This window comes from Lepidochelys kempii, chromosome 9, assembly GCF_965140265.1.
Source record: "Lepidochelys kempii isolate rLepKem1 chromosome 9, rLepKem1.hap2, whole genome shotgun sequence".
Taxonomy (NCBI): domain Eukaryota; kingdom Metazoa; phylum Chordata; order Testudines; family Cheloniidae; genus Lepidochelys; species Lepidochelys kempii.
The window spans coordinates 45,173,436-45,188,125 of NC_133264.1; the positions used below are offsets into that span (position 1 = coordinate 45,173,436).

Genomic DNA, 14,690 nt, shown 5'->3' on the forward strand with positions numbered 1-14,690 from the left:
AAAAAGCACTGGTAAATGATCCCAAAGATCATATAGCTAGGATGGCGAGAGAAGGCATGTAAAGCCTTGACTGTGTGAGCCTAAACTCTGAAATCCAACCATTAGGAGCAAATAAATAATTACTTAAAACTGGGGCTAAATTAAATAATTGAAAGGGAAGTATGGAAATTAAAATTGCTCCCAGGCTATAGTTTGGATGGTTTGGAGCAGTTATATTCCTCCCTCTGGTGGCTGTTCTTCATACTGCAGAATATAAATAGGTGGAGTTATATTGTCTTAAAGAAATTAAAGTCCTAGCTTCCAAGATATGAATTCTGACACATGAAAGTACATAGGACCTTTGACTGCTACCAAGGTAGATTTATTTTATGCACTGTGGTTTGATTTGGGACATTGTGAAATGAGGGTAGCCCTGAACCCTACATTATGGCTAAAGGGGTTCAACATGCAGGGTGATTTTCACAGGGGAACTCTGAATATCCAGGACAGGTGCCGAACAAAGTAAATGTTAATAAGATACATATTGTAATAAAATAATAGAATTAAATCTCTCCAATATGGGTTTGCCAATTAAATATATATTCAGGACTATATCTCTGGACATCTGTTGCTATATAAAAATACAGCCAACAATAGATTAAAAGACTACACCCCCCCCACCCGTATCTGATTAGTGGGTGTTATAACTGGAGGGATGGCTAGACAGATGGATAAATGTAGAATTCTTGTGTAAAACAAAACAAAAAACCCCAAAACCTCCAACTTCCCCTCAAAAATTGTTAACTATTTCAAACTTATTTCTAAGACAGAAGAATTTATGCTGAAAGTATAGAATGACCCACTTCTGCACTGCTGACAGTTTGCCCTGTGGCCAGAGTATCACATTAGATGGGCCTTCGAGTGACTTAATCAATCTGAATGATTGTTTTTGACATGCTTTTACTTATTTATGTAACTGTGTTCTCAGCAGGCAATAAAAGGCAGTCCCGATACATCTCCTCTTCCCCTCTAGAGCCCTTCCTTAAGGCACTGGGGTCTAGGGCCTCATATATCTCAGGCTGATACTTCTTTCTCTGCATTCCCATTGGTGTTGGTAAGGATGTATACTGTTGCCAGGCTGTGGCATCACATGCCATTTGGAAGCAAGAACTGAGTGGGCACAGCGCTATTTATGTGGGGGCCTGGTTTAAGAACAGATGGAAAATTACTATTTTTTTTAAAGTTTTCCATACTTGAGTTCTTCAAACAAACTGGGGGATAGCAGGGAGACCCCAGTCACTCTAGAAATCAACCCTCCCTGACATGGAGGATAAACTTCACCTCCTTTGCTCTGAGATGATTCCTGCCCTAATGTCGCTAATCTCTTACCTTTCATATTATCAAACTTTCATTGATATGGCATGGATTAATGGTGAAATGCCTTGTAACAGCTCCATTTTTACATAGCTCCTATGTAAAAGCTGGGGGGTAGCCAGGGTTTTCCCCAGGAATTGAAATTAGGTGCAGTGTTCAAATTGACGGGGGAGGGGGGTGTCAGGGCCAATGAGGGGTGAGACCGTGAGGGTGAAGGTGGGCTGTATGGCACCATAGTAAAAACTAAAAAATGTTTCATGACTATTTTATTAGATTTTAAAATCCTCACACAAATTAACGTTGGCTATTCAAGCCTTCTATGAAGCACTACATCTACATCCTTCTTGGTTTCTTGTTATAATTTTGCACAACTCTGTTAATGAACTTCTTGAATGCAATGCATTCATCTTTGGTGGCTTCTCCTGTGTCCGGTACTTCCATTCCTTCAATTGATATGCTCATTAGTTCATTCACATGATCAGGCAGAAGGCGACTTCTTTCAAAACACAAAATTCTATTCAATGATGAAAAAGAATGCTCAACTGTAGCTGTTGTGACTGGGAGTAGCAAGAGATGAATTCCTACTTCTTTCAGCCCAGGAAACATAGCATAAAGATCGGGTTGAGCCACTAGTGATGATAACAAAGAAGCTGAAGTGAAATCTTCATTCATTCATCGTATGATGTTCCACTCTGTGTTCAAATTCTCTGTTCTGTCCTGAGCACATGGCAGCCCCATTACTGGTAGTGCCTTACTCCACTCAACTGTCGGTGTTTTATAAGACAGGGTTCTGTAAAAGCTAAGTAGCCGTTGAGTAGAATCTAGAAGTTGCTGTTGTAGATTTTTAAGAATCAAGTCTGTGTACTTTTTCAGTTGTCTTAAAAAAACACTTCTTGTCCTCTTCACTTCAGTATAAATGCCTTCATTTGTCAACTTCTGGAGTGAAGTCTTTGCTTCTTCCAATACTTTTTCAATGGATAGCTCTCTGATTGATCCAAATGTAGCTTCTATTGCTGGACAAAGATCTACTACTGTTGTAGCAGATGCCTGGATGGCATTTTTAATGACCCAAGTGGTTTCAACACTAGACTTAGAAGAGAGAGAATGGCAATAGTCTTCTCTGAATGTAGTAGCAAAAGTAATCCACCAGCCTCACTACTTAGATCCATCCCATCTTGGTAGATACTTTCCAAAGCCAGTAATAATGGCTGGAGTAATTTTAAGACAACAGCCAAGGATCGCTCATGAGAAAGCCAGAGGGTTTTCCCAGGTTGGACTAATTTGAACTTCAGTCCCAATGTATCTTCCATATTTTCCAAAATGTTCAGTCTTTTGGACTCTTGCTGAAAAAAGAATATAATGAAGACATTAAATTTCTAGCGTTTTAAATGTCTTTTGAAGAGTCTGCAGCTCGTACTAGTTGGAGTAGATGTCCTCTGCAGTGTGTATAGGAGAGACTAGGGTTACACTTTTCTCTGAGCAAAGCTTGTGCTCCACCAAGTCTTCCAGAGAAGTTTGCAGCTCCATCAAATGCACAGGCAGCCATCTGTTTGGGGTCCCATTGACAAGCATGTAACTCTTCTGAGATGTGGGTTATCACAGATACAGCCAATCTGTCTTCTATAACTTGAACATCTAGAAATGTATCTATTAGCCTACAACTGACATCAAGATAACATACACAATGACTTAATACTTGATGACCATTTGCATTGGTGCATTCATCAGCCATGTATGCAAATTTTTTGAATATGGTGAGAGGTCTTCACTTTTTCAACTGTTGAGTCTTTCACTGTTGCACCACGTGCGTCTAGCCAGTCAGTTGAGTTTCTTGCAGAAAGATAGTGAGCATTTGCTGGTCTTGTTCGGAACCAGTGTTCAGCTTCAGGATGAACAAGTGACAATGCATTTAACATTGGCCTCCAGTTTGTTGTGTGTGGTATCTCTTGCCTAAATAGAAAGTATGATGCCACAGCCATGTTTGTTCGCATGAACTATGTTGTGTAACAGCCTCATTAACACTCACCGGTGTTGTCCTCGGTCAGTGGAGACTCAGAGTTCAGAGGTGGGCGGCAAGAAGGCAACTTGCTCGTTCCTCCAACTGCTCACTGTTCACTCTGGCCACTATTGTTCATTGTGCCACCGTTCACTCCATTGCTTTGTTGCCAATGGCCCTGCGCTGTCACCTTCTGCTGCCACTGTGACCTCTGCAAGTTGGTCTCTTGAGGTTCCACCCAGCTCTCAGTGATTTCAGCTGAGCTCTCAGTGGGGGAACCTCACTGCTAGTGCAGTCTGGGCCGTCTCTTCCACAGAAACACTGTCCCACAACAGGTCTTAGCACTTAGACCTGATTATCAGTGATTTCAGCTGTAGTGGTCACTTAACACAACAAAAGACTATCTGTGGAGCCGAATCAGCTCTGTCTTTAGACAGTGGAGAGGGCCAGGTCAAATAGTACTTGTGACTCAGGCAGACTATCAAGCAAAACACCTGTTCCCCACTCTCTCTTGATGCCCTCAATCAGCACAGGCTAAGTACAGTTCTGCTGCCCTTTACTCATACAATAAGAATAACAACATTTCATTAACACTCGCATTCAAGTGATTTATAACCCATCCCCAACCAAAATCTATCACTTGGGCAACACAGCTCTGTTTGCTGGATACCTAAGTAGATTAGGTGTGAATGTAAATACAAACTGGTCCTGAAGCCTTTCCCCCCAGCTCATCACTAGCTGTCAGGGAGAGCTCATTTAGACTTTGCTTACAAATCATAATATGAAATTATTAGGTTGGCCAACATCACCGAAATGAATGCACTGACATGGTCATAAAAACAACAGCTGTATAAGGAAGCTAGTCTATGTTCATACTTTTAAAATCTATTATACTTTTTCAGATACGTGTATTTTTTCATACACTGTATATACTTTTAAAGTGTGTATTAATGTTTCAATTTCAATTCAAATTTCCTAACGATCACTAAATTGGCAACACTGTATGTAACTAGTTCACAAAACTGGGGGGGGGGTGTTGGGGAAATTCAGGGAGGGTGAACACTCCCATGGGGGGCGTGTAGGGAAATCCCTGCTGGTAGCACGATTGTAATAAACCACAGGACTACCATTGTGACTGGCCCTGTATGAGTGCACAAAGATGAGTATACATGATGATTCTTTCCCTGGTGGCTCTGCGCAGGGAACAGAGGCCATGCACTCAGCTAGTGGGGGTTGAGGGAGGTATCGCTCAGGGCAGAAGGGAACCTGCGTTAGACTCTATCAAAGGACAGCAAAGCTGCCGCTCCAGGGTGCAGTACCTTGAAAGCCCTGAAGCACTCCTAGCTAAGTGAGTCAAGGTTCCTCTACTGTCTACTTTCCCTGCATGTTGGCTGTCATTTGTTGTCTCAATCTGGCCTATAGTGTGTGAGGCAGCTACTAAATGGTATTTTAAAAGGGGAAAATTTTGGCAGGCTCAGAACATTACTGATCATTTTCCCCATTAACTCTCTTTTCCAAAGCCAGCAAATGAACCATAGGTGATTTTTGTTTTAACGCCACAGTGTTTTTCCTTCCCTCCCACTTATGGAACCCGATTTCAGCTTTAAGCTTCTGCTGGGCCTTTAAAATAAACGAGAAAAATCAAATCTGTGCAACACCTTGGTAGCTACCTCTGTATGATGCAATCGCTGCTGCTCTGGTCAGGTTCTCAGGTTTGTGTATGGAGGTGGGGCGGATAGGGTGGGCTTTCAGTCTTCCAGAGCTCAAGTAAAGACTCAGCCCTCCAAGTGGTTCTGGGCCCTGGCACTGAGCTTTGCTGTTCAGTCATGATAAAAAAAAAACACCCTGTGTTTTCACCTGCTGCTTATAACACAGGATCCCCAACAGCAAAGTCAAACGCCACCTGAAAAGAGGCCCAGTGAGAAATGGGTTCTACATCGCAAAAAGAGGTCTCCTCAGATCCTGCTGTCCCCACGGCCATTTTCCAGCATTGAGAGCAAAGTCTGGATGCTCCCCTTCCTCACCCCAGATGGGAAAGCCAAGAAAACATCGCAGAGGAAGAGACTCAAACCCCTGTACAAGCGCTTCAGCTGTGACGATATGTGGCTGGAGAGGTATCGGAAAAGAAATCTAGAGAAGGAGACGCAGCCGGAGAGAGAGATTCAATTGAGGAACCTCCCAGAGGACCAGTTAAAAGTAAGCAATCGGACACCATCGTTCCTCTCTTCTCTGGCACTGTCCTCCTCCTCCTCCTCTTCAGCTGCTTCTTTCTGCTGTCATCTTCTCTCTTCAGGCTGCGTCTCGTGGCAGCACTGTCTGCTTCCCTTTGGGCCTCTGGTCTGTGGCAACCAAGCATGTAAAACGAAACTCTCACCAGCCCAGTGACTGTCTTGAAGACAGGAGGCTTCTGTTGTTGCTAAAAGCATGCAGCTTCTGCTCTGTCACATGGTGTGTGATGGGGAGCGACAGCATCAAATCTTTCTCTCGGCGGGTGGGGAGATGGAAGGAGGGGGGAACAAATCAGTCTTCTAATGTCAATAAAAATACACTCATGAAATCCGTTACTATGCAGTGTTATTCCCTGGGACCTGCTGCGTCTCTTCAAAGAGAGACCCCCCTCTGTTCCATAACCTCTGAGTCAAATGCTGCACTCCTTATTCAGGCAAAATTCCCATGGACTCCCAGAGGGAAGGAGAGCAAAAAGTGCTTGACAGAAACTCTCCATGGGAGCCAGTAAATTGATACTATTAGTTTGAAAACTGCTCTGATTATTGCCCATCAGTAGCGTCTTTAGGAAATGTGTTATTGCTGCTTGTGACAGAGACCATCTGCCACTTCGACTCATGCAGACAACACTGCTTGACTCCCGGCAGCAAGACCAAGGTTTCCATGAACTTTAGTGAGAGCCATGTATGTATCCAAGAGCAGAATTTGGCCTATATGTTGAGAGAGCTAAAGTAAGCTCAGAAAGGAGGCATCTGTGTGCAGCTTTCTGCTAATAAAATGGAAACACTTCAGGCCTAGCTTTGGAAGCAAGATGTAGGTTTTCAAATAAAAAAGCTCCAGTCAGGGATTGTGTGTTGGTGAGTTTGCTGCATTTATTATTTCCCTTTCTCTGTGTAGACTCTTAGAAATGCTAATAGAATGTCTCTGACTGCCATTGTATTAAAGAGATCTTCTTTGAGAATTTAGGCCTTGATCCTGCAAACCCTTAAGCATATGCCTAACTTTATACGCATGAGCAGTCCTGTTGAAGTCAGTGAGACTACTTGAATGCCTAACATTCAGCGTTTCCATTGCTAGCAAGATTGCGGGCCTTATGCCCTATATTTGATCTACCTTAAAATGATTAAGGCAGCCAGATTGATTCTAAAAATAATTGATGAAAAATTATCCTCCATTCTCTCCTCAAGAACTCTGCATGCCAAATTTCTGTAGGCCCACACAACATGAGCTCATCTGCTGGTGCTACCACAGCTGGGTCCTAACAAATATTGGGCCAATCCTATGATGTGCTGTAAACCCTTAGCTCGCCATGGGCAGGTTCTGCTGACAATGAGTGATGCTGCTGGCTCTGAAGATGACATTCTGGGCATACAGTGTACCGTGACCTTGCTGATGTTTTTTAGTAAAAGCGATCATGTCATTTTCAGCATTGTTTAAAATGCTGGGGAAATGACTGATTGTTTTCAAGGGGAAAAATGATTTTTAGACTTACATAGACTCCATTCTAAACAAAAGGCAGTAAAATGTGTTAAAAAATAATTGCTTGACAGTGTAGACGGCGGTAGAAATGTAATTAATGCTACAAGAAATGTTAGCCAGCATCTAGAATATTAAAGTTTGTAGAAAGGGTGATGAATTATTTCATCATCTTTCACTTCTCCCTTTAAGCCCAGATGCTCTTCGTTCTACTCATCTGTTCCCTAGGCTGAAAACTATTGCTACCAATAAACACTGTCTCCATTGAATCTTTCCACTTTCTTTTTCTGCTGCTAACTTTAAACTGCAATCAGATGTGTAAGCATAAGGGCTATTTATAAATCCGTTATTCCTTTAAGGGAATAATTTGCACACAACTTGTTACCCCAAACGGAGTTACCCAGACACTTTAACTTGAACGCACTGGCTTGGATAAAAGAGTAAAACAAGTGTATTACCTACAAAGAGAGAGATTGTAAGTGAGTACAAGTAATGAGCCGTAAAAGTCAGAAATGGTGACAAGAAAAATAAAGATAAAACACTTACTGTTGCCTAACTTAACAAACTATATCAGATTCAAAACAGTTTTCTCACCACATGCTATTAGCAGTCTTACTTACCTAACCCTTTGGGTCAGGACCCCTCCCCCAGAGTCTAACAGCTGCTTCCTTTGTCTCCTCAGGTGCAGTAAATGAGATGGGCAGGGAGAGAGAGAGGGGTGTCCTGGGTGTTTGCCTCTGGATTTTAGAGTTTCAGTCCCACTGTTGAAAAATATTTCCAAGACGACAGGCAGTCTGTGGGGGAAGAAACTCCATGCCGTTTCTTTGCTAAATTGTAGATTTTTGCCCCTGCCCCCTTTCCTGCCAAAGAATGGCCACTTGTTTACACCTGTCTGTGGTGTCAGCTTGCCCTTTGTCTCTGAGGAAACGGTTTGGTCACTCCCCAGACTTCTCTGGAAAACATACTTTTAGTCATGATTTCAGCTTGTGTTTATATCTTCACATATAATGCAGCCACATGGATTTTGCCATGATACTATTGATCAGCAAATTGAGTTTCCAAATGACACCTCACACAGCATACCTTTTACAAACATTATTATGAGTAGGATGTGAACACAGGGGCATAGTCTGTCACAGTTTGCTTTGTTTTGCTCAGGACCAGTAAGATGCTGACCTGCCTTGAATCGGGGGAGTCTACAAAAATCCCCGGAGTCCAGACATGAAGCTGGACTCAGCTGTCACTTACAATGAAATACCACCCATAATAAGCTGAGTATATGCTGATCTCCTGTTTTAAAGTGTTAACATTTAACTGGTCCCAGCTAGCCTTTGAAGTAACACTGCCTGAAGTGGAATGAGAGAAATTCACACCATTGTTGGTAAATCAGTTTCATTTTGCCTGGCAACTGACTTGCATTAATTTACATAGTACAGGGTCTCTCAATGCAGTCTGGAGTATTTCAGATGTATTTTAATGCAATCCTATATTCAGAAGACTAGAGAAAAATCAGTGTCTAATCCGCAGTCCTGTGTAGTCCATTGATTCTTTAGGGGCAATCCAAACCTGTGACCCCCCACTCCCCATCTGTTTTCAGAATTCTTTTTGGAGGAGCTGTTTTAGCAGCATCTAGTCATTCTCTCTTCCCCTCTCTACTTCAACACATCGTTAAACCCTGACTGTTGAACTTGACTGCGGTCAAAAGTGCATCTGGTAGCACACAGCTTCTGGGTAATTCAGCAGAACCCAAATCCCTTGTTGCTGGACTTCTGAGGAATCCAGAAACGGGACAGCACAGGATGGTTATGCCAAACAGTTCCATTTTATACTCTCAATGGAAATAACAGTGGGAAAAGCAAATCCAATCTCTCACCTTGCTAAGCAGACTCCTGTCAGAGTCCCCATCAGAGCCTCATGCCAAACACATGCATTTTACATGTGTGAAACAACAGAAACTTAGGGTGTGTCTACACTGTGTGGTAATGCACACTATGGGGGTGTTGTGATTTCCAGAGCAGACTGTGTTGCAAATTAATTGGTCTGTGTAGACCCTGCTGGTGCACTTTAACGTTTGAAACAGTATTACATCAAAGCATGCTAGGGCACCTTCAGTGCACACCAGCAGGGTCTACACAGACCAACTGATGCATAACACATTAGTGCCTTTAGAAATCACACTCTTATAGAGCACATTGCCCACTGTGCAGATAACCCCTTAGGCTTGTAAGCAACAATTGAAAACAGCAGAATGAAGAAGACTATTATAATTTTAACAATCAACACCAATAACGTGCAGAACATTTTAACACTGTAATCTCCCTTTTCATTGCTAACCAGCTAAACTCTCTACACAGAACACAAGGAAACCTATCTTAATGTAACAAATAAAACATAGCACCCATGTTACAGGAAATGTATATACACATACAGGCCCAAATTATCTTCTCAGGTACGCCATTTGCAATCCCACTAACTTCAGTAGTCAGTTAAATGGGGAGAGCCTTTGGCCCGGAGAGTTGTTAAAGTGTGCAAAAACGTACAATTTCCCATTGTAAAGAGGATGTGTCTCCTTTAACACACAGAGGTATCCTTCTATAAAGATCTGTGATTATAGCCAGATCACGTGCATTGTGGTTGTATCAGGTTCACTCTGGGAGGATAACCAAGTTGTTTGGGAGCAGATCTTGGACCCAGGTAAGGTGCCTCTCTTGTGCATCTGAAGAATCACAGAGATGGGGATGTGGTAAAAGGCCTTTTCCAAATAGGTATAGAATTCCTTAGGGGGGTATTTAACGGCTTGCTGCCATAGGAAGAGCCCAGCTGGAACAAAAGCTTGCATTTTTCTAAGGAGCAGCATTTGGTCCATAGCGTCTGCTGTAACCGTTATGAAACTACAGCGTGTGCACAACACAGTAATGCTTTCTACCCTGTTTACAACTAAATATCCTAGACGTCATGCTTGGTATTTGCATTTCTGTGCTTTGCCTATTTTGTGCTGTCTTGTCGTCATTTGAAGTGGGTGTGCCCCCGGTGGGGCTTCATTGTTATTGTCTAAACAAACAGACACTGCTTAGGTTAATTTGCACAGGATTTACTCCGTTACTCTGGAGATGGCGATTGGTGCGAAAACATTGGCTCTGTTCTGTGTATTCCAATAGAGTAAACCCCATGGACTGGAACGGAATACTATTACTTTCAGCTACCTGAGCAGTGTGGTTGCTTTGCTTTTTTTCTTTCGGAAGAACATTTTGCTAAGAACCTGTTTTCTTAAAGAAGCCATTGGCAGGAAGCCAGGTTTGCATGACACCCTTGGTTACTTACGGTATTGTGGGTGAACAAGGAAGCAAAGATTATGCTTTTGGTGACAGACCAGTGTATTAGCAGGAAAGAAGAAGGATCCTAGTTGGAATACTGGACTTCAGTATCCCAGACCTTTGTTTCGGTCATGGATGAAAATATTGTTGCTGTGAAAAGCTCAGAAGTAGTAAAGGAAAAGGGCAGTAATGGTAGTGGGCTGGGGGCTTGCCATACCCATGAGACTAACCCTTGCTGGCCTGCTGCTGTCACATTAATTTAATTTACACTTGCAGTCACTAATAGTCTACCCAGTGAGCAGCAGCGAGAGACACGAGATGGAGAAATAATAAAAATGAAGTAGAAAAAAATATGCAGTGAAAGCAAACTTAGCTTGTGCTACATTAACTCCAGCGTTTGGTGTCTTTGATCACACTGTATATTGTGCTAAGATCTTGAATGATCTATAATGTGATAGGGTTTAACTTTCATCAGTTTGTAGCACGGTACGTGTCATCTGTGTTCCCTGATGAATTAGTAGAGGGATACTCAGTTTGCAGCATTCCTTTGGCTCCTTAGTGGACCGAGTATTCTGGCTCCAGCAGGTCATTTCTATGTCCTATTGATCCAAAGGGCTGCTTGTTCAATCTCATGAGATCTACCTATGCTATCTCATACTGAGTTCAGCATACTTTCATCACAAATCATGATGGCCAGGTCCTCCAGGTCTGTTTCCTTTCCACCTATTGAATTGCTGAGCTTTAGTATGAATTCTACTGGGAAAAAAGGACCCATTCTAAGACTAATACGGCTCAATCTACCATATCCTGTTTCCATTACCAAGTTCAAGTTGACAGCTGGTAGTTCCTATTTCAAGGTAGTGGGGGATGAATTGGGAAGAACATGTCTTGCTATGGAAAAAGTTACAAAAAAAATAAAGTTTTTCTTGCAATAGCAATAAACAAAGCAAATGAACATTCCTTTCAGGATTTTTTGCGGGGGAGGTGGTTTGGCAGGTGAAAACTGCCTTTTCTCTTGATGAATGTCCCTCTTCCATTTTTATCCATGGAGAAAGCTGCTTGCACTGGCAAAACTGGCTCTGATTAATTTTTATTGGGTAAAAATGTCATGGGATGAATTAGTCCATATTTGGGACTAATATATTAGTCCATCTATTGCTCAGTTTTCAAAAGAAATCTCTTGTCTTTTTTCTTCTTCTTCCTTCACAAGGTGTTTAACAGAAGGGAAATAATTTCATGTGTTTCTAGCGCAAAATAGATGCTACTTAAGAATGACAGGGTACCTATTAACATGGTGACTATACCTGTGCAAGATGTCGTCATGGCTCAGTTAACCTTTCCTTCTGTCCCTTGCAGCTCTGTCCTCTCCATTACTGTTTAAATCTCCATTTTAAAGAAAAGGCTCTTTTTGATGGTACAGATCCATCTCCCTAAGTATAAATCTCCTGATCCTGAAAATCCTTACCTTACTTACACTAGCAATCACTACAGCTGGAAGGAAATGTTTCAGGATGAAGCCTATAATTCTGGGTACCTAAGCTTAATGTCTCCTTTGTTTTCCTTTTCTTTCTTGCAGGCTAGAATGAGTCTGTCCATCACTTCTCCAGTTGCCTTTGAGATTCTTCCCCTGAAGTTGCATCCATTTTCCCAGAGCACCCCAACGGGCTTAGACTGCGTGGGCTGGAAACGGCGTATCTCATTTCCTGGTGTGTATGCTGCGTCCTTCTTACTTTGACAACTATTTTGCAAGAATTAATTTCTGTTTCATTGAATACAGACACTGTATAGTATCGGCAATATCATCCAATTCTGTTATAGTAATATTAATGTCTGTGCCCTTACAGTTCACATATCTTCAGGCTAAAGCTGTGCAGTTAAGTCTCTTTCTGCAGGTGGCTACTACTACCAGCATGTTACAGATGAAGAAAGTGAGGCATAGACAGGTGAAGTCTGGGTTGCACAGGAAGTTAGTGGCAATAGAACCCAGATCCCCTGACTCACAGTCCACTTTTCTAAATACTAGACAACAGTGTCTCCTTCTCTCATTTAGTTCCTTAGATTGCGGGCTTAGCATTGTTTAAACTCACTAGAGAATCCAGCCCCTCACAAAGAGTATTATGGAATAGAAGGGTGTGTCTACATTGCAATACAACTCCTGCAGCTGGTCTGGGTCAACTGACTTGGGCTCAGGCTAGCAGGCTGTAAAATTGTGGTGTAGACATTCAGGCCTGGTCTGGAGCCTGGGCCCTGGGACCCTGTGAGGGGGAAGGGTCTGAGAGCCTAAATGTCTACACCACAATTTTACAGCCCTGTTCCTGAGCCTTGTGAGCCCAAGTCAGCTGACACGGGACAGCTGTGGGTGTTTACTTGCAGTGTAGACATACCCTAAGGGCCACAGTGAAGGGAGTAGTTGATAATCGTTTTCTTTGCTTTACTGTGCCTCATTTAGTATAACTCACTATAGCTATGTAGATCCTGTCAGTGGACTTGAAAGTTTGAATGCATCCTCAGTACTTACAGCCCTTGTAGCAATAACAATGCAACCAAATGTCATCTTTCATGGTATAAGCTAATCACTGTGGGGGGCAGGATGGATTTTTTTCTCCATCTACACATTGCAAAGTTGATTAGATGCACCTTGCAAGCTTTGCATCAGGTGCTGGATGTGGCTGAAGGCAGGATACTTGAATGAATGGTCTGATGCAGTGTAATAAATCCTACTTTTCTTCATCAGTGGGTTCTCTGTGCTCACTCAACTAACTAAGGACACGTCTCAGTAACTCTCCCAGTGCATCTTGGGAATGAGTATTATGTCTGTGAGTGAAGAAGAGGTTTAGGGGAAAGAGGATGCTCCTAATACTTGACACAAACACAGAAGTTCTCTCTCTTAGGTAGTTCAATGGCCCTGGTTTTTGTAGTATCTGAGCACCCGACAATCGTTATTAACTTTATCCTCACAACACCCTTGTGAAATAGGGATTCCCCATCTATCTCCTTTGTATAGATGGGGAACTGAGGCACTAAGACCAAGTGACCTGCCCAAGGTTGACACAGGAAAGCTGGAGCAGGACAGGTAATTGAACCCAGGTTAAACCTGGGTGCCAGGCTAGTGCCCTAACTAGAGGACCATGCTTCCTCTCAATTTTGAGGCTTGTACTTGGCCACACCAGCACATTATATACTTCCAGAGCTTCAGGCCCTGCATTCTGGTGGCTGCAGTGTACCGTGATGGCTTGCGCTGAGAGACTGAGAAACCCTGAAGAAAACGTCTCTGACCCAGGTGCTCCTGTCTGCTTAGTCAGGTGGAGGTAACCATAAAGATATGGAAATGGAGAGGAAAGGGGGCCTGATGCAGCAGCTCCACTGTGAAATCTTTCCATCCTGGAGAGATTCCAGAGCTGTTGCCTGCCACCCTACCCCAGATATTGCTGGGGCTCTTTGGCTTTTGGGTGGGAATGGAGCAACACTGGGATATGGAAGGGTTTGGAGCCCCTCTAGGTGGCCTGGTCTATCTTAACGTTGTAGGTTTCGGAGCAGAAATCTGCAAAAGAGATTGCCACATGCAACATTAACTTCCCCCTGTGATTCCCCCCAGCTTGCAGAAGGGGAGTAGTGCGTAGCCATGAGGGTAATGGTGAGGTGCAGCACAGCTCCTAACTGAGCCTTGCTGCTGGAGGAGAGAGGACTGCAGAGGGCAGTGCAGAGGAGAGTCCAGCAATGGGGATTGCCTTAGGATTCTGATACTTGCGCTGTGCTCTCCCAGAGGATCTGCCCGGTTTGTCAGCCATGCCATCTCTGCATGGCTGCAAACCCCTCCGATGTGACATTGACTCCAGAAGGGTGAACCTTGCAGAGTTGTTAACTGCATTGAGTCCTCCCTGTGGGGTTTCTGTGGGAGGGAAGCATCGGGACTTGTTTGAGTTATTTCTCCCGCAGCGTGGAGCAAAAGAATGCACTTTGTCCCCGATTCGTTGTAAGCATCCCTCATTGCAAGTCCCATTGTAAGTGCAAAGTGTGAACCTGCAACTGATAGAAATAGATCAATAGTAATAATGTATGGCAAGACTTGGGTGGTGAAAGGGGATGTTCTACTGTCTCACGGGAACTCCAGCTAGCTCAAGATGATCTCACCTAAATTGCAGGTTTAATTAGGTTCCAACAAACATAACAGAGTCTCTGCCTCATGCTAGCTGGAGATAATTGGGGTAGGTACAGTAAGATTCTCTAAATTGCTAAGTAGGCACTAAAACAGCTAAATGAGCCTTGAGGACTAAATGTCTCCAGTATTTAAGAGATCACATTAAAGAAGGATATGTGCTGTATTT

At 43.0% G+C, this 14,690-nt stretch overlaps 1 protein-coding gene across 1 annotated transcript in view; it reads left to right on the plus strand.

The window, feature by feature from the left end:
- Positions 1–14,690, plus strand: part of ARHGEF4 (Rho guanine nucleotide exchange factor 4) — a 331,988-nt gene that overhangs the window by 153,729 nt on the left and 163,569 nt on the right. The window contains 2 exon segments of the mRNA XM_073360097.1: positions 5,225–5,545; positions 11,942–12,071. Coding sequence (XP_073216198.1) covers positions 5,225–5,545; positions 11,942–12,071 — 451 coding nt within the window.